This window comes from Euleptes europaea, chromosome 19 (assembly GCF_029931775.1).
Source record: "Euleptes europaea isolate rEulEur1 chromosome 19, rEulEur1.hap1, whole genome shotgun sequence".
In the NCBI taxonomy this organism is placed as follows: Eukaryota; Metazoa; Chordata; class Lepidosauria; order Squamata; family Sphaerodactylidae; genus Euleptes; species Euleptes europaea.
Window position 1 is genome coordinate 6,541,980 of NC_079330.1, and position 20,807 is coordinate 6,562,786.

At 50.0% G+C, this 20,807-nt stretch overlaps 1 protein-coding gene across 3 annotated transcripts in view; it reads right to left on the reverse strand.

The window, feature by feature from the left end:
* Positions 1-18,151, reverse strand: part of DVL1 (dishevelled segment polarity protein 1) — a 95,623-nt gene extending 77,472 nt beyond the window's left edge. For all 3 annotated transcript variants that reach the window (XM_056865445.1, XM_056865444.1, XM_056865447.1), the window contains exon 1: positions 17,975-18,151. In XM_056865445.1, coding sequence (XP_056721423.1) covers positions 17,975-18,144 — 170 coding nt within the window. In that variant the 5' untranslated portion in view covers positions 18,145-18,151. The remainder of the gene's footprint in view (positions 1-17,974) is intronic.
* Positions 18,152-20,807: the final 2,656 nt, after the last annotated feature.

A 20,807-nucleotide genomic window follows, 5' to 3' on the forward strand; every position in this document is an offset into this window, starting at 1 on the left:
TCTCAAAGCCAACAGGATTATATCTTCTGTATCTTCCTAGATCTCCTCCACAGAGGGTTGCCAGCTCCAGGTTGGGAAATTCCTGGAGATTCTGGGGGTGGAGCCTGGGGAGGGTGGGGTTTGGGGAAGGGCATAATGCCATAGAGTCCCCCCTCCAAAGCAGCCATCTTCTCCAGGAGAAGTGATCTCGGTAGCCTGCGGATCAGTTGTAATTCTGGGAGATCGCCAGCCACTGCCTGGAGGTTGGCAACCCTATGGTCAGTTGGCCGTATTCCCAACAACTCCTCCCCAACTGAGGACTGACCCTGGGACCTTCTGCATGGAAACTTGAGCTCTATCACTGAGCCACAGTCCCTTCCCATTTATATACTACTTCTCCTTTATAGGCTGGTCTTCTCCCTTACAAGCTAGATTTCTATGAGAAGGGACCAAGCTTTGAGGCCAGCGGCAACCTCTTCTCTTGCTTTCGCTCTGAGACCACGAGGGATGGGCCAAGCAGTGAAAAGGATAGAAGGAGGAGGAGGAGGAGAGTTCATTTTTATATGCTGACTTTCTCTACCACTTAGGGGAGAATCAAACTGGCTTACAATCAGCTTCCCTTCCCCTCCCTACAAAAGACACCCTGTGAGGTAGGTGGGGCTGAGAGAGCTCCAAGAGAGCCGTGACTAGCTCAAGGTCACCCAGCTGGCTTCGTGTGTAGGAGTGGGGAAACAAATCCAGTTCGCCAGATTAGCCTCCGCTGCTCATGTGGAGGAGCGGGGAATCAAATCCGGTTCTCCAGATCAGAGTCCACTGCTCCAAACCACTACACCACGCTGGTGTAGAGAATGCATCCTTCCCAAGGGAGGGGGAAACATGTGAAATGCTTGGCGGGGGGAGCACCAAATACTCCCCCCCCCAGTGATATTCGGTCCAACAAATGCTCTCAGGTCCTGAGAAGCTCCCAAGGTGTTCTTCGAATGAACCCGGCTAGGTGGTCCAGACACTCCCTTCATGGAGAAGCCAAGAATTCCTCTCCAGGCCCTCCCATTCCCAAACTTCACCGGGGAGTTTCCTTCTACCTTCTCCATCAACCCGCAAGCTCAGCTCTCAATAGCTCTCTCGGGATATCTCTCGGTCAGAGAGCAAACTGCGGAGGAAGAACGGATCACGGCGGCGACCTTCTCCCGGGGTTCCCACGAGTGGGAAAAGACATGCAAGTTTCCACTTGCACACAAGTAGCAGGACACACGAAGTCCAAGGCAGGAACACTGGCAAAGTGGCAGATCTGGGCACGCTTGTTCCCTGAGGTCAGCATTGAGAGCCGACCAGGGTTGCCAGCTCTGGGTTGGGAAATACCTGGATATCTGGTTGGGGGAGCCTGGGGAGGGCAGGATTTGGGGAAGGGAGAGACCTCAGTGGGGTATAGTACCATAAAGTCCACCTTCCAAAGCAGCCATGAGCCTCAGGTGAACTGATCAGTCGTAATTCTGGGAGATCTCCAGCCACCACCTGGAGGTTGGCAACCTCAGAGCCAACTGCCCTTTTCTCCAGCAGTCCCTTTTGATACAGAGGGGTCTGACTATGCCCCTCACCCCAAGAATAACAGGAGGGCAGAGTTCTTGGTTTAAAGCTTTTTTGGCCCACATCTCAGCATACCGGCTAGGCCTACAGTTAAAATCATGCAATCGAGAAAATCAAATAGGACTTGCAAGAAACTCATCCATAAAACCAGTGAATAAAGCCAGCAGAATCTTATCACAACACCCACGGTGATAAAAATCAACAAGGGCCACCGGAGCCCGAAAATAAACACATGCACACGCTACCAGAAAATCAAAAATCAAATGAATAATCTTTTTAAAGCCGGAGGAAAATAAGAATGTGGTTGCGCCTAGCTTTACGCTGCTACATGCCTTCAATTTACTTTCTGCCTTAAATATAGGACCTGTGCCAGGGGTGCTGAACTCAATTGTTACGAGGGCCGGAGATGACATAAATGTCACTTGGTCGGGCCGGGCCATGCCTTGCCAGCCCAGACCAAGAGTGGGGGGGGGGCTGCCTCGCAGGCCGGATAAGAGTTCACAAAGGGCAGGATCTGGCCCGCAGGCCTTATGTTTGACACCCCTGCCCTATGCCCTTCTAAGGTTCAGGGGCATCCAGCGAGCTTAATGGCTGATTGGGGACCTACCGGGTCAAAATGCAGATCATGAGAGGGAGGGCCTCTTGGCCATCTTCTGGGCATGGAGTAGGGGTCACTGGGGGTGCATGGGGGAGGTAGTTGTGAATTTCCTGCATCATGCAGGGGGCTGGACTAGATGACCCTCATGGTCCCTTTCAACTCTGTGATTCTATCTCTACACCATTCCACCTCTCAGAATAATGATCTTCCAACCTCCACCATATTCGAGGCTGTGTGGATTCTCTAGCTTCCATATGCATCAATGAGATCATTATCAAGAGGCAACTGGTTATCCCTTGATTTTCCCCCCAGCCCAGTCGCAGGTTGACTGCCCAGGAACGTGGAGGTTTTATTCTTAATAGCCACAATTAATTCTCACTAACACCGTCCATTTCTACGCAGGATTTAAACCGCAAAACGAGGTCTGCGGGAGGAAGGCAGGAAGCAGCCATGCACCCCTCTGTTCCCCCGGGTCCAATTTCAGGTAGACTGCCCTGGAACATGGAGGTTCCATTCTCAGTTATCACAGCCAAAGGGAACACTGAAACAGCCTCGCTGCCTCAGAATGGAGATCCCTCTAGTCCAGCATCCTGTGACTAACTAGACATGTATGGAAAGGCCAAGAGCAAACCACACAGGCAATGCCCTCCCCACTGTTCCTGCACCTCCCTGAAACTGGCCTTCTGAGATAACACTGCCCCTGTACATGGAGGTTCCACTTAACCCCCATGGCCAGGGGCCATCAATAGAGCACAGGTCTGCTCTCGTTAGCTCCGAATAGGATCACACAGAGTTTGCATTCGTTCTGCAAGGCATGGCCGGGTGCCACGCTCGGGGGCTTTGTATGTGCGGGCAGATGTGTCAAACAACCTCCATCTGGAGGAAGGAGATTATTCAAAGTGGATTGGGAGAGCTTTAGCAATTTCCCAAACAAGATCTGAAGGCGGCGCGAATCTCTCTAGCAAGGGGGGGGGGAACATGCAGCGCCGGCCTTGACAAAAGGGGCAGAGGATTTTCGCTCTCCAGAAGGGCACCGAGAACGCGGATCGGAGCACGGAGGCCATTTAAAGCTGCAGCCAGCCAGCTTCTGTAGCCAGGCCTTCTCAAATCTACCCAGTCACTCTGCGTGGGCTTTGCGCTCTATCCATGCATTGTGCACGTGCAGAGTTCCAAGGTGGCAGAGCAGAGACCGCACCAGCACAGACAGCTGGAGGGGAGAGCACATTCTGCTTCAAAATAAATAAATAAAAGCAACCCTGCAAGTAGAACATTAGCTCAGCAAGGTACAGCCTTCGGAGGGGGGTTGTGAAACCAGTGTGGTGTAGTGGTTAAGAGCCGTGGTTTGGAGCGGTGGAGTCTGATCTGGAGAACCGGGTTTGATTCCCTTCTCCGCCACATGAGAGGCAGAGGCTAATCTGGTGAACTGGATTTGTTTCCCCACTCCTACACACATGAAGCCAGCTGGGTGACCTTGGGCAAGTCACAGCTCTCTTAGAGCTCTCTCAGCTCCACCTACCTCACAGGGTGTCTGTTGTGGGGAGGGGAAGGGAAGGTGATTGTAAGCCGGTTTGATTCTCCCTTAAGTGGTAGAAGAAGTTGGCCTATAAAAACCAACTCTTCTTCTGGTCTTGGAGTAGGGGTCATTGGGGATGGGGGTGGGAGGTAGTTGTGAATTTCCTGCATTGTGCAGGGGATTGGACAAGATGGCCCTGGTGGTCCCTTCCAACTCTATGATTCCAGGTTTTGAAAACTCTTAGCATAATCATTCTTTTAAGATTTTTTTTTAACTATGCACTTTGGGAACAATCAGCTCCCCCACCCTGCAGCACCGCAATGTGCCGGCCAAGAATTCGACTGAAAGGTATAGGAAACTGACATTGGGTAATCAGTGAATTTCCCCCAGATACTGGCCCTGCTCCAGCTCATAAGAACATAAGAAAGGCCCTGCTGGATGAGACCAAGGCCCATCAAGTCCAGCAGTCTATACCCACAGTGGCCAACCAGGTGCCTCTAAGAAGCCACAAACAAGACAACTGCAGCAGCACCTTGCTGCCCGTGTTCCACCGCACCCAAAATAATAGGCATGCTCCTCTGATACAGGTATGCAGCATGAACAGCATCCATTCCAATTAATAGCCATGAATACCCCTTTCCTCCATGAACATGTCCACTCCACTCTTAAAGCCCTCCAAGCTGGCAGCCATCACCACATCCTGGGGCAGGGAGTTCCACAATTTAACTATGCGCTGTGTGAAAAAATACTTCCTTTTATCAGTTTTGAATCTCTCACCCTCCAGCTTTAGCAGATGACCCCGTGTTCTAGTATTATGGGAGAGGGAGAAAAACTTCTCCCTGTCCACTCTCTCCAAACCATGCATAATTTTATAGACCTCTATCATGTCTCCCCTCAGCCGCCTTCTTTCCAAGCTAAACAGCCCTAAGCGTCCTAACAGCTCCCCATAGGACAGTTGCTCTAGTCCCTTAATCATTTTGGTTGCTCTTTTCTGCACCTTCTCAAGCTCTGTAATATCCTTTTTTAGGTGTGGTGACCAGAACTGTACGAAGTATTCCAAGTGTGGTCTCACCATAGATTTGTACAAGGGCAGTATGAAATCAGCAGTTTTATTCTCTATTCCTCATCTAATTATGGCCAGCATGGAATTTGCCTTTTTTACAGCAGCCGCACACTGGGTTGACATCTTCATTGAGCTATCCACTACCACCCCAAGATCCCTTTCTTGGTCTGTCGCTGCCAGCACAGATCCCATCAGTGTATATGTGAAGTTGGGACTTTTTCCCCCAATATGCATCACTTTACACTTACTCACACTGAAACTCATTTGCCATTTTAATGCCCATTCTTCCAGTATGTAGAGATCCTTCTGGAGCTCTTCACAGTCCGATTTTGTTTTAACCACCCTAAATAATTTGGTGTCATCTGCAAACTTGGCTACTTCACTGTTTAACCCCAACTCCAGGTCATTGATGAACAGGTTGAAAAGCACCAACTCAGATCCCTGAGGCACCCCACTGCTCACATCCCGCCATTGTGAAAACTGACCATTGATTCCTACTCTCTGCTTCCTATTTTTCAGCCAGCTCTCAATCCATAAGATCCTCGGCCTACGCCCTGCTGCCCCCTCACTCGCGGCCGGGAAGAGACCCAACCCTGCTCATTTATTTGCGAGCGGCAGGATAATTTATTGCAAATTTCGGGTTATTGTTTCAGGAGGATCCAGGAAAAAGCCACAACCCGATGACAACATGCACATTCGCTGCAGAGTCAGATCCGGGCAGCTGCCTCGCTGGAAGGCTCCGCTTCCAAGAAGAAACAGAAACAGAACAAAAAAATCACATTTGCTTTCCTGACCCAAAAGCCACTTTTCTTTCCCTTCGCTCGGCGGGAGAGGCGGTTTCGCCAAGCTGAAAACCACCGGCCAAATTACAGTGCTACACAGCCACTGAGCAAAAAGCGCCAGGAACCAAAATCTGGAGCAACCCTGCACTTAGATTTCAAGCTGCAATGTTAATTTAATTACTGCTTGCAAGACAGGGGATGGGACAGAGGGGAAGGGAAGGAGGACCCGAAATAAGTATTTTTCCAGGACGATCACGATTCTTGTTAGCGGAAAACTGTGCGAGTCTTCTGACAACCCGTGGTTTGCAAATTGTGCCACAGGGACCTTGCAGGGTCCTAATCCGCTTATCGGGGGGCCTGCGGGGAGAAGATAGGTAACGGTCATGAAGTTAAAAAAACAAGGATTCGAGAGTCGTACACCATTACAGTCCTCAGCAGAACGGACCTGGCTTTCTGATCCAACATTCAATGTTTCCACCATAGAGGCGCCAAGGCCTAGAGTAACGCCATTCTATACCCACCAGCTTTTGTGTAGCACCAGATGTTTGTGACTGGATTAGGCCAAGGGTCCTATCGAGCCCAGCAGCCTTCTTCCAGAAGGGTCCACCAGATGAAGAAGAGATGGTTTTTATATCCTGACTTTCTCTACCACTTAAGGGAGACTCAAACCGGCTTACAATCACCTTCCCTTCCCCTCCCCACAACAGACACCCTGTGAGGTAGGTGGGGCTGAGAGAGCTCTAAGAGAGCTGTGACTTGCCCAAGGTCACCCAGCTGGCTTCATGTGTAGAAGTGGGGAAACAAATCCAGTTCACCAGGTTAGCCTCTGCCACTCATGTGGAGGAGTGGGGAATCAAACAGGGTTCTCCAGATCCGACTCCACTGCTCCAAACCATTGCTCTTAACCACTACACCACACTAGCTTTCCACAAGCTGGGCAAGAAGGAAACCACCTTCGCTCGCTGTTGGCCCCATCAACTGGGATTCACAGGTACACTGCCTCTGAACGTGGAGGTCCCATTTAGCTATCACAACTAGTCAGGTCTCGCTGCAAAGATCACACCGGAGGCCTATCAAGTTCAGCACCCCGTGGCTGTTTAGAGGCTCTTGGAAACCTACTAGTGGGCGTGAAGGCAACCCCTCTCTTCCGTTATTTGCACCTTCTATTCCAAGGTATACTGCTTCTGAACGTGGAAGGTCGATTTAGCTGCAAGCACACAGGAAGCGCCTTGCTGGCAGAATCCCAGGTTCTAATAAGCCGGGCATCCTGTTTCCCCACCATGACCGATGAGAAACCTCCAGGAAACCCACGCCAAGGGAACAGATTTCCCTCCCGTCCGTTCCCCCAGCTCTGGCTATACGTCACCCTGATCTTTTTTTTTTTTTTTTTGGTCTCCTATGGTAAGGGCAGAAAAGTTTCTCCAGAAAAAGAGCTTTTCCCATCTTCAGATACAAGAAAGCATTCACCCTTGCTAGATGTCAAGCTCTTCCCTGGGAGTTTTTGGATGGGAGATATGGAAAGGTTCCCTTGGAGGATAGGGTATGTCCCTGTGCTTTAAAGGAAATCGAAACGACGGAGCACATCCCACTGCGCTATCCACTAGACCAAGACGTTCGTTCTAAGTTTATCTCTCCCTGGCTTAGTCGGCATCCCAGCCATTCAGGTCTGGGGTATACCAAAATGTTGCTTATAGATGAAAATCCACAGGTTAAAGTGGGAACGGCAAGGTTTTGTGCAGCAGCCTGTTGAATCCGTCAGACGCTGCTGAGAACATCAGTATGCCAATAATTTTAACAGGTAGTATATACAGTTTGCAAATTGTGCAAATAACCTTTTTACTATTTGTCGAAGCCTGGGGGTAGAGTGTAATACTAAAGGTTTCAGGGGTAAATTGTGAAGAGCTGTGCTGGTCTATGACCGTTTTTTAGGATGGATGGATGGATGGATGGATGGATGGATGGATGGATGGATGGAGCATTTTCCATGCTCACAGATCTTGGCCCGCAGCCCTTTGCATGTCCAGCGATGCGTTTCCTGTCCATGTGACCCAACTCAAGGACCGCTTCCTCCCACGTGACCCTGCCAAAACGCCCTGGACATCCTCGGAGGCCTGTCGTTTGGCTGTTTGGTACCCTGCGCTTTAAAACCAAACACGTAAAAGCTCTGCCACCGCCGAGAACGGCCTGCATTCCCCGAGCTATAAAACACACAAATGGAGCGATTTTGCTTATCCTTGCTTTGTGTTTTCCTCTCCGGGCATTTCTCAGCTTGAATATTTCCTACGCTGCACGGCGTTATTTACTTTATTGAACGCTCAGCCTTTCGTTTGCTCCTGCGATAGGCGCCACATCCTCCAATCCAGAAAAGCGGGCATTTCCCCATTGGTAAATGCGAGGTTTTTAAATCGGCAGCGACTAGCAATGTTTTTCTCCGAGCCCTTTCCTGGGTGGCTGGAGTCCCAGATGAGATGCTCACAGCCAGGAGTGGGGAGACTATTTATTTGTTTTATATCCTGCTTTCCCCCTTCCCAAGGGAGACCAACAGCTGCCTACATCATTCCTCTCTCCTCCGTTTTATCCTCACAACAACCTTGCGAGGTTGGCTAGGCTAAGAGTGTGCGACTGGCCCAAGGTCACCCAATGAGCTTCTATGGCAGACTGTGGATTCCTCACTTGCTCTTCTCAGATCCCACATGGACAGTCCAACCACTATACACATGAACACGTGAAGCTGCCTTATAATGAATCAGACCTTTAGTCCATCAAAGTCAGTATTGCCTACTCAGACCGGCAGGGGCTCTCCAGGGTCTCAGGCAGGGGTCTTTCACATCACCTACCTGCCTGGTCCCTTTCACTGGAGATGCCGAGGATTGAACCTGGGACCTTCTGCATGCCAAGCAGATGCTCTACCACTGAGCACAGCCCCTCCCCAATACACATGAACACATGAATATGCCTTATGCTGAATCAGGCCCTTTGTCCATCAAATTCAGTATTGTCTACTCAGACCAGGAGTGGCTCTCCAGGGTCTCAGGCAGGGGTCTTTCACATCGCCTACTTGTCCAGTCCCTTGAACTGGAGATGCCAGGGATTGAACCTGGGACCTTCTGCATGCCAAGCAGATGCTCTACCACTGAGCCACAGTCCCTACACCACACTGACTCTCAAATGCCTAGCTGTCAAGGACACCTACTAGCAACGTTTTCCCCCAAATCCTTCCCTACGTGGCCCTGAATCCCAAACAAGATGCTAACAGACTTAAGGGGGGAGACAAACCCCACTAAGCTCCTCAAGCAAACCCAACAAGCACCCTTTGCCCTTCGTCCTTATGAAAGGAAAGCCTTTGGCTGTGACAGTCCAAGCGCCAGCTGATTCTCTTTGCAAATCCCGGTGGTGGTTGTTTTTTACCATGTGCGAACTGCATTTTATGAGGAGGCAATAAAGATTTAGCAGCAGTGAGACTGGGAAAGGTGATTGATGGCCCTTCGCCTGAAGTCAGACAGAAATGCCGGCCCAACGATGTGCAACTCCCCGGCCTAACTCCTCAGCAAATTCTCGCTCCTGGGAAGTCACACGGGACTGTTCTGCAGAGCCCCTTTGGTGAAGGTGACTCTAGGAAACTGTGAGGGGTCTGGAGACCAGGTCCTATGAGGAAAGGTTGAAGGAGCTGGGTATGTTTAGCCTGGAGAGGAAAAGACTGAGAGGGGATATGATAACCATCTTCAAGTACTTGGAGGGCTGTCACATAGAGGAGGGTGCTGAGTTGTTTTCTGTTGCCCCAGAAGGTTGGACCAGAACCAAAAGGTTGGAATTAAATCAAAAGAGATTCCGGCTAGACATTAGGAAGACTTTTCTAAGAGTTAGAGCAGTTCCTCAGAGGAACAGGATCCTCAGGAGGTGGTGAGCTCTCCTTCCCTGGAAGTTTTTAAGAAAAGGCTTGATGGCCATCTGTCAGCAATGCTGATTCTATGACCTTAGGCAGATTATAAGAGGGAGGGCACCTTGGCCATCTTCTGGGCATGGAGTATGGGTCACTGGGGGTGGAGGGGGGAGGTAGTTGTGAATTTCCTGCCTTGTGCAGGGGGTTGGACTAGATGGCCCTGGTGGTCCCTTCCAACTCTATGATTCCATGATTCTACTAGAAGAAACCACACAGGACTTAACAAATAATTTTGAAGCAAAGGGAGAAAAATAAAAGTTTTAGGACCAGACAGGCAGGAACAAACGTCAATTTCTGGCAACCCTGCCTACTGCCAAGCCTGCTCCGGCCAACCTCTGGCTTTTCAGAAAATTTTCTGTGGGCATCGGAGCCAATTGGCTAGAGGCTTGGCAACCCTACATTCTCTCCCCAAACACCGCCCTCCCACAGCTTAGGGATGCCAACCTCCAGGTAGTATACAATACTAGAAGAGGAGTGGTACCTGGAACACACATATACATAAAGTACCACTAATACACTGAATATGATGGTTTATACAGTTTCAAAAACGTGATTTCCAATAATGCAAGTTATGCAAAAGAAGAAGAATTTCCAATAATTCAGGAGAAGGAAAAGGAGGAGGAGGAGGAGGAGGAGGAGGAAGAGAAGGAGAAGAGTTGGTTTTTATATGCCGACTTTCTCTCGACACCCTATGAGGTAGGTGAGGCTGAGAGAGTGTAACTAGCCCAAGGTCACCCAGCTGGCTTCATGTGTAGGAGTGGGGAAACAAATCCAGTTCACCAAATTAGCCTCTGCCACTCATGTGGAGGAGCAGGGAATCGAACCCGGTTCTCCAGAACAGACCTCACCGCTCCAAACTGCCGCTCTTAACCACTACACCACACTGCAGCGGATCTATACAATCTCTACAAGTTGCAGCAAAACAATTTATGCAAGTTTACAAGGTTTCACGAATCTGATCCTTGCTTCACTAATTGCATTAGCTTCATCAGAAGTCTGTTGCTGCTGTATGATGCTCAACCTAATAAAAAAGGGTTCTCGGAAATGAAGATGGATCTCGTTCCGCATGGGCCATCCTTGCTTGCTTGCTGTGCCCTCTGCCACTGCAGGCCTCCGTGGTTCTGGTTCACCGACACTCGAGGTCGCCATGCACCTTCTGGTCACCAGAAGCAAGGCTGAATGAAGAGCTCCCTTCCAAAAGATCCCATTAGCGCCTCAAAACAGATCCCATTTGGATCGGGGAGGAGGGAGCAATGCGGTCCCAAGCCCCGTCACGGGAAGATAATGATATTTCGCTTGGTCATCCTCTCTCTGCCGTACGAGCCGGCAAGCAACCAGCCAGCACCAACTGCGGCGGTGCCACGGTAAATCCAGTTTTTACGGCAGCTCCCGAGCCGGTATTAAAAAGGTCTATAATCTGGAAGCTAATTAGAAATTTAACAGCATCCATCTTTTCGAGCTTTCCCTTGCAGATAAGGGTCTCCCTCCTCCCCATCTTGAAATCTGTGCGGCCACTGCTCCAAGAGACACCATACGGCACCGAGCCCTGGGCTACCAGCCTCCAAAGACTCTGGGGTTTGCTTTAAAAAAAAAAAAAAAAAGATGCTGGCGCTTACAATCATGGTGATACGCATCACAAAAACCTTGGCTTATCTCAAGCAGGTTATCCCATGGACGGTAGCACGTGTTCCAAGCATGGACAAGCCAAGTCCAACATTTTGCCTTCTGCCACAAGCACCATAACGGGTAAATCTCTGGTTAGACCTCACCTAGAGTACTGTGTTCAGTTTTGGGCACCGCCATTTAAGAAGGATGTAGACAAGCTGGAACGTGTCCAGAGGAGGGCGACAAAGATGGTGAGGGGTCTGGAGACCAAGTCCTATGAGGAAAGGTGGAAGGAGCTGGGGATGTTTAGCCTGAAGAGGAGAAGACTGAGAGGGGGACATGATAACCATCTTCAAGCACCTAAACAGCTGTCGTATAGAGGAGGGTGCCGAGTTGTTTTCTGTTGCCCCAGAAGGTCGGACCAGAACCAACAGGTTAAAATTAAATCAAAAGAGTTTCCATGTAGACATTAAGAAGACATTATGAAGAATTTTCTAACAGTTAGAGTGGTTCCTCAGTGGAACAGGCTTCCTCGGGAGGTGGTGTGCTCTTTTTCCCTGGAGGGTTTTAAGCAAAGGCTAGATGGCCATCTGTCAGCAATGCTGATTCTACGACCTTAGGCAGATCATGGGTTGGAGGGCATCTTGGCCATTTTCTGGGCATGGAGTAGGGGTCACTGGGGGGGGAGGTAGTTGTGAATTTCCTGCATTGTGCAGGGGGTTGGACTAGATGACCCTGGTGGTACCTTCCAACTCTATGATTCTATGACTTTATAACATCAAATGTACTGCATTTTATTCAATCTCTCACTCTTACAGCTCTATGATTCTAGGAAATTGACCGAAGAGGGATGCCTTTCACTATGCTGAACGGAGACATACCCTTTTTTTGGCCCCAGGACAGTTTGCCCAGCTGAGTTTTGCCAGCATCTAGTGTGACTTAATTTGAGCGTGGGGTGGAATCACTGTGGTAAGGAGCTATTGGCTAGCGTCCATAGCCTCCCAGCGACCTTCTCCCCTCCACCCCTGCTGCTGCTGAACCCCTGCAAAAGGGCTGCAAGTCTTTTTGCCCAGCGTTTCTGTCTAAACTTATCGAAAACATTTTCTTTTGTTATATCTGTCGATGACAGGGAGCCCGCCTGGGCGCGAGAGAAGGAAGAAAGCCCGGTGGCTGAATTAGCATTCAGCTTGAGCGCAGGTATTCTCGCCGGGCGTGCTGCGAAGCCAGGATCGCCGTGGGAGCGAAGGACCTGCCGCAAACGCGTTACACCTTTGCCCATATGGTTCTGCGAAAGCCGGCAAAAAACAGGATTGGTTTTGACAGATCTGCGTAACTCATTCCGTTCACAAAATTGGAGGAGGAAAAGAAGGGGGAGAAAAGAAGAGTGGAGGGGGGCGCGGCAGCCCCGATTTCAACTTTGACAAGCTTCCAGCCTTTAATTTCCTCCTCTTGAAAAAATCGCAAGACGGGATCGATCCGTATCCAAGACGCACCCCTCATCACCGAACAGCCAAGAAACAGAGGACTCGCACCAATGACACCTATTTCTTCACACAATGCATAGTTAAACTGTGGAACTCCCTGCCCCAGGATGTGATGATGGTTGCCAACTTGGAAGGCTCGAAGAGGGGAGTGGGCATGTTCATGGAGGGCTATCCATGGCTAGTAGTAAAAAAGTATACTAGTCATGAAGCGTACCTATTCTCTCCAGGGTCTGAGGAGCATGCCTATTATATTAGGTGCTGTGGAGGTTAACCAGGTGCCTCTAGGAAGCCCATAAACTGCAGCAGCATTATCCTGCCTGGGTTCCACAGCACCTAATACAATAGGCCTGCTCCTCTGCTCCTGGAGAAAATAGGTATGCATCACGACTACTGTCCGTTTTGACTAGTAGCCATGGATAGCCCTCTCCTCCATGAACATGCCCACACCCCTCTTCAAGCCCTCCAAGCTGGCAGCCATCACCACATCCTGGGGAAGGGAGTTCCACAATTTAACTAGGCGTTGTGTGAAGAAATACTTCTTTTTATCAGTTTTGAATCTCTCCCCCTCCAGCTTCAGATGAACCCGCGTTCTAGTATTACGAGAGAGGGAGAAAAGCTTCTCCCTCGTCCCCTCTCTCCATACCAGCAACTCTGGTATTCCTTGGTGGTCTCCCATCCAAATACTAACCAGGGCCCACCCTGCTTAGTTTCAGAAAACAGGCTATACTGATTCAGGAAATTTACGTCTCACTAGGCGTTGCCAGAGGTTCCCAGAGAGCCGACCCCTAACCCTGCGCTTGGACATCGCAAGCAGGGAATACCCCCAGTGATGGCTTAGCTGTGAGCCCCTGGAGGGATACAACTTGCCGCTCAGTTCTCTCTCCCTCGGATCACTCTGACCTTTCGTAAGTGATACACAACACCAAGATGCTATGCCCAGAAATAGACCCAGGTACAGGAGACCTTAACAGAGAGGAAAGGGGTGATTTATGACCGAGGGGTTATTAAATTTCAAGCGCTGATTCATGGCAGCATCAAAATGCCAGAGATGACGTTGGGGGTTTGTTCTTCTTTAATACACAAATGCAAATCGGTTGCCGTATGCCGAAGCTAATGAGAAAAAGAGTCCTTTGAAGGAGGGGAGGCCAGGAACACATGAAGCTGCCTTCTACTGAATCAGACCCTTGGCCCATCAAAGTCAGGATTGTCTACTCACACAGGCAGCGCCTCTCCAGGGTCTCAGGCAGAGGTCTTTCACATCACCTACTTGCCTGGTCCCTTTAAATGGAGATGCCGGGGATTGAACCTGGGACCTTCTGCATGCCAAGCAGATGCTCTACCACTGAGCCACAGCCCCTTCCCCAAAGAAGTTGAAACTACTGAATCAGACCCTTGGTCCATCGAAGTCAGTATTGTCTACTCAGACTGTCAGCGGCTCTCCAGGATCTCAGGTAGAGGTCTTTCACATCACCTACTTGCCTAGTCCCCTTAACTGGCGACGCCGGGGATTGAACCTGGGATCTTCTGCATGCCAAGCAGATGCTCTACCACTGAGCCACAGCCCCTCCCCAATACACATGAAGCTGCCTTATACTGAATCAGACCCTGGGTCCATCCAAGTCAGGATTGTCTACTCAGACCAGCAGCGGCTCTCCAGGGTCTCAGGCTGAGGTCTTTCGCATCACCTACTTGCCTAGTCCCTTTAACTGGAAATGCTGGGGACTGAACCTAGGACCTTCTGCATGCCGAGCAGATGGTCGACCACTGGCTCCCCAGGGTCTCAGGCAGAGGTCTTTCCCATCACCTACTTGCCTAGTCCCTTTAAGTGGAGATGCCGGGGATTGAACCTGGGACCTTCTGCATGCCAAGCAGATGCTCTACCACTGAGCCACGGCTCCTTTCCAAAGAAGGAAAAGCCTCAAGAGTTAGTTACAAGGCCTGGACTTAGTCTCCTGTTGACATGTTCTCCAAAACAATCCAAATTCAACAGCAGGCAGCACGATACATATCAGAAAGTCGGTCACCATTGAAAGTCCCCATCATCTGGTTCCAAGGCTTAGATCACACTCTTTTCTTGGTGTCAATGCGCAAGTGTGAGCTCATCATAGCACATGCGCACTCAGGCAGAGGAACAGAGGGAGCTCCCTGAGAGAGCAGGCCAAAAAGTTCATCTCGTCCAGCACCCTGTTTCAAACAGCAGCTCTCTTGGAGAAGTCCACACACAGGGCACCAAGGCGATTGTCTTTCCCGGTTTGTTCCTAGCACCCAAAACATTAAGGTAAACTGCCTCTGAACACAGCAGTTCCATTTAACTGTCACAGCTAACCAACACAAATAGACTTGTCCTGAGCAAATTTTCTTTTCTTTTTTTCCTGAAAAATTTAATTTGATTTTTAGGGTACAGAATAAAACAGGGAAAAGGAGGGAAGGGAAAGTAAAAATAAGCATATATTCCTGTGACAATCCACCACATCTGATACTTGACGCATTAACACATTAGATTTCTAGTCCAAGATTAAAATTTTCATTACATTTCTAATCTGAAATCAATATTCATAATAACCTCCCTGCGCAAATTTTCAATCATCTAAGCCGCTAACAAATTCTACAATTATGCATTGAGGAATCCAAATTATATACCCAGAATTCTACAGTTTCTGGGCAAGTACTAAGGCTCGAACCCAGTTCTGATTCAAATATTACCTGCCACGGGTAGCATATCAATTGTGGGGCGAGGTTTTCCTAAGGTGAGGTTTACCGGCAATCCGAGGATACATACGGGGCACGAAAAGAAATCCACTCTATAATGCCTTGATTTTGGATGAACATGTGTGTGTGCATGGGGGACTATGTATATGTTACCTACAACAACAAAGACAATTAAACCCTATGTCAAGATTCAGGTAAAGGGGGAGGAGTCGGAAGAGTTCCCAGAATCGGATCAGGGAATGCGGCGTTTGTACGAGTCTGAGACAGAAGTCCACCTACGATATACGTTTCATTTCCCTCCCTCTTTCCCGCCCTCTTTCCCCCAAGAAGCTCAGAGCAGCCTACGTGATCCTCCCTTTCTCTGTGTGTCCCTCACAACCACCCTGCAAGGTAGGTAGGCTGAGAAAAAGCGACTAGCCCAAGGTCACCCAGGACAGCACCGGGATTCGAAGCCCAAATTCCCAGATCACGACTACCACGTACATCACACAGCACAGCCAGGAAAGTAACCAAAGGGCCTTGGGCAGGTGCTGATAAGTAGAACCTCCCCCAGCAAAAAAACCCTTCTGGTGGAGAAACAAGACACTTCCTGAAAAAGAGTATACATGAACACATGAAGATGCCTTCTACGGAATCAAACCCTTGGTCCATCCAAGTCAGTATTGTCTACTCAGACCGGCAGCGGCTCTCCAGGGTCTCAGGCAGGGGTCTTTCACATCACCTACCTGCCTAGTCCCTTTAACTGGAGATGCCGGGGATTGAAGCTGGGACCTTCTGCATGCCAAAGAGATGCTCTACCACTGGGCCACAGCCCCTCTCCAGAAACTCACACATGAACACATGAAGCTGCCTTATACTGAATCAAACCCTTGGTCCATCAAGGTCAGTATTGTCGACTCAGACCGGCAGCGGCTCTCCAGGGTCTCAGGCGGAGGTCTTCCACATCACCTACTTGCCTAGTCACTTGAACTGGAGATGCCGGGGATTGAAGCTGGGACCTTCTGCATGCCAAAGAGATGCTCTACCACTAAGCATCTTGTTAAATAGTCTATCCCTAGCCAATGTACAACACACACACACCCAAACACAATGCATGATGCCCCGACGCCCCACCCCCTTCAGGAAGATGGTGCTCACCTCAGAGGCCTTCGCTTTCCAAGCCGGCACGGGCAGAAATGCCCGCGCGGCTCTCAGCCCTCCAACCCCAGAGAGGACAGTCCCGTTCCCCCCCCCAGTTCTTCTTAGCCTTTAAGAGAGATCCCACCCCACCCCACCCCGTGGGAGTCTCTCCTCTTTGCTCATGTGGCCCGGCCGAGAGGAAGGAAAACAGCGATCCCTCCCTTCCAACCCCTACCGAAATGTAACGTTCCTGCCACTTCATTTATAAAATAATAACCTTGACCTCAGACCCTGGCTACATGCCCCTTCTTCTGTGGGCATCCCACCAGATCAGGGGTTCCAACACCCTCTCTGATGCCCGCTTGGTAACTGGGCAATGCCCATGAGTGGGGGCCTAGCACCTCCTCGAATACAACCCATGCCAGTAGTCCAATCCTGATGGCTGACCCCTTCCGCCAGCGGGCACCCCAGACTTCCAACAAGCTGAACCCCATCTTAGCTTTGCCTTGGGGGTCTTACGGTGCCAGGAGGGGCAAATCTGGGAGATTTCCTTGCCACAATGTAATGACCAAGCTCCTACGAGAGAATCGCTTGCACACACCCTTGATTCTCGCCAGAGCCCTCCGTGCCAGGGAAGCCAGGCTGGCTAACCCCAGCTTTACCCTTACCTGGACAATTGGCACCCCCACCCCCCACCCCCGTGTAAAAAAAAACCCTCTCTTGGTTCTTTGGCCTGCTCAAAACAATCCAAAGAAGCCATCCTTCCAGGTCCAGCATTCTTTAGTTACCCCCCAGAATAAAATAACAAACAAAAAAACCCTTGAAAAATAAATTACCCTGAATGTTTGCAACACAAAAATCCCAAAATAAATGCTGAAATTTGCAAGCGTGCTACTCTCATGCACCGCGCACGATCTCCCCCACTGGGCAGAAGACAGGTGCCGGGGCCACCCACCGGCATGGGTGGTTTGGTTGGGGGCGCTACAACCGTGTCCATCCCAACCCCCCTTAAAAAAACACCCCAAAACAGAAGGATTTCTCCGACCTCTTTGCAAAAACAAATTACACTGAATGTTTGCAGTTTGCAACAACAACAAAAACCCCAAAACAAATAAACGCTGAAATTTGCAAGCGTGCTACTCTCATGCACCATCTCCCCCCCCCCGGGCAAAAGACAGGTGCCGGGGCTACCGACCGGGGTGGGGATGGGTGGGGGGCTTCAACCGCGTCCATCCCGACCCCCATTTTAAAAAACCATAAGGATCTCTTTGCAAAACCCCAAAACGGAAGGGTGTCTTTGCAAAAAACCCAAAACGGAAGGATCTCTTTACAAAAACCCCAAACAGAAGGATCTCTTTGCAAAACCCCAAAACAGAAGGGTGTCTTTGCAAAAACCCCAAAACGGAAGGATCTCTTTGCAAAACCCCAAAACAGAAGGGTGTCTTTGCAAAAAACCCAAAACGGGAGGATCTCTTTGCAAAACCCCAAAACAGAAGGGTGTCTTTGCAAAAACCCCAAACAGAAGGATCTCTTTGCAAAAAAAATAATAAAAACCGAGCCCGGCAAAAATACAACCCCAGACCCGCCTGCCAACTTACCCAAAATCCTGATCCATGGATTTGAAGAAAAATTTGTAGTTCTGCACCGGCCGGTTGCTGAGGACATTTTTGAAATCGGCCAGGGTGACTTTTTCCGGCGAGACGGGCAGCTTCACCAGGTAAGGGGTCTCCTCCTCGTCGATGTGATAGATGATTTTTGTTTCCGCCATAGGAGAAAGGAGGAGGGGGGGTCGGGAGGGAAGGGGGGAGGGGAGAGGAAAAAGCCAAGGGCGGCTTGGGAAGCCCAAGGAAGGAGGAACCAGAGGGGGGGGAGGGGGAAGAGAGAAAAGGGGGGAGCTGGGGGGGGGAGAAAGCCCCCAGGCCAAGTTCAAGGCGCAGGTCCCTCCCAGCCCCCTTGCTTTTTTTGCAAGGCGACGCTTCGCCTCCGACCAGGAAGGGGAATTTCTGTGCGGGCTCGGTGCAAACCTTGCAAACCTTGCAAGCGGCGGGGGATCGCGCGCCCCACACTGCTCTCTAGCGGCCGACGGGGGGAAAAACACCCCGGCGGGGGCTGGCCGGAATGCATTTCTCCCGTAACTGGGGCAGGAAGGGAAGGGGGGGGGGTGCCTTGTTATGTGCGTGTGTGTGTTAAGTGCCGTCAAGTCGCTTCCGACTCATGGCGACCCTATGAATGAAAGTCCTCCAAAATGTCCTATCTTTGACAGCCTTGCTCAGATCTTGCAAACTGAAGACTGTGGCTTCCTTTATTGAGTCCGTCCATCTCTTGTTGGGTCTTACTCATTTCCTGCTGCCCTCCGCTTTTCCTAGCATGACTGTCTTTTCCAATGACTCTTGTCGTCTCATGACGTGACCAAAATGTGACAGCCTCCGTTTAATCATTTTAGCTTCTAGGGTCAGTTCAGGCTTGATTTGATCCAAAACCCACTGATTTGTTCTTTTGGCGGCCCAGGGTGTCCGTCACCCTCTCCTCCAGCGCCACATTTCAAAGGAGTCCACTTTCTTGTGCACCTGTGTGTGTGTGTTAAGTGCCGTCAAGTCGCTTCCGACTCATGGCGATCCTATGAATGAATGTCCTCCAAAATGTCCTATCTTTGACAGCCTTGCTCAGGACTTGCAAGTTGAAGGCTGTGGCTTCCTTTATTGAGTCAATCCCTCTCTTGTTGGGTCTTCCTCTTTTCCTGCTGCCCTCCACTTTTCCTAGCATGACTGTCTTTTCCAGTGACTCTTGTCGTCTCATGACATGACCAAAATGCGACAGCCTCAGTTTAGTCATTTTAGCTTCTAGGGTCAGTTCAGGCTTGATTTGAACTAGAACCCACTGATTTTTTTTTTTGGCAGTCCACGGAATCCGTAACCCTCTCCTCCAACACCACATTTCAAAGGAATCTATTTTCTTCCTATCAGCTTTCTTCAGTGTCCAGCTTTCACACCCATACATAGTAATAGGGAATACGATGGCATGAATTAATCTAGCCTTGTTATAAGAACATAGAATGATAGGGCGAAAATGCATGGGAGGTTTTGCCTTGGGTTTCTCACGCTCCAGATGCACATTTCCCCCATCTGAATTCTTAAAACTCTGCATGGGGGCTTATTTTTGAGTTTTGAGAATTTGTAGGTTTGCCAAGTCCCTGAGGAGGGCTGGGTTTGAGGAGGGGAGAAACTTCAAGGTCATAGTCCAATTGCCAAAGCGGCCAATTTCTCCAGGTGAACTGATCTCTGTCGGCTGGAGATCAGTTATAATAGTGGAAGATCTCCAGCTACTACCTGGAGGTTGGTAGCCCTAAGAATTTGGCTGGAGGAAATGTGCATCTAGAAAACGGCAAATCCAAGGCAAAATCTCCCGTGTGTTTTCGGCCGCAGAGTTAGAAGGAACCACCAGGGTCATCTAGTCCAACCCCCTGCACAATGCAGGAAATTCAAAACTACCTCCCACACACACCCCGTGACCCCCTACTCCATGCCCAGAAGATGGCCAAGGTACCCTCCTTCTCATGATCTGCCTATGGTCATAGAATCAGCATTGCTGACAAATGGTCATCTAGCCTCTGCTTAAAAACCTCCAGGGAAGGAGAGCTCACCACCTCCCGAGGAAGCCTGTTCCACTATTAGAAAATTCTTCCTAATGTCTAGACGGAAACTCTTTTGATTTAATTTCAACCCATTGGTTCTGGTCCGACATAAGAAAAGCCATGCTGGATCAGACCAAGGCCTCTGATTTTCTAACAGTTAGAGAGGCCATCTTCTGGGCATGGAGTAGGGGTCACTGGGGGTGTGGGGGGGAGGTAGTTGTGAATTTTCCTGCATTGTGCAGGGGGTTAGACTAGATGACCCTGGCCTGGTGGTCCCTTCCAACTCTATGATTCTATTCTATAAGGCCCATCGAGTCCAGCAGACTGTTCACACAGTGGCCAGCCAGGCGCCTCCAAGAAGCCCCCAAACAAGACAACTGCAGCAGCATTATCCTGCCTGAGTTCCACAGCACCTCATATAATAGTCATACTCATCTGATCCTGGAGAGAATAGGTATGCATCATGACTAGTATAACTCCCCCATCACCCCTTGCGTGCAGCTGGCCTCCCAGACCGGAGGGTGCACAAAAGGAGTCTGTCCCAAGAGGGCTTTTTTGGTTTTCTGGTTTGGGAAATGAATGCTGTCCCCTTTTTCCAGGGCTGCAGAAGACCCCTAAGCAAGGTCTCAGTCCAAAGGGGGCTTGTTTGCTTTCTAGGTTGGAAAAAAAGCTGTCCCCTTTTTCCAAGGCTGCAGAGACCCCTAGGCAAGGTCCCAGTCCAAACAGGGCCTTTTGCTTTCTGGGTTGGAACAAACCCTGTCCAATTTTTCCATTGCTGCAAAAGACCCCTGTGCAAGATC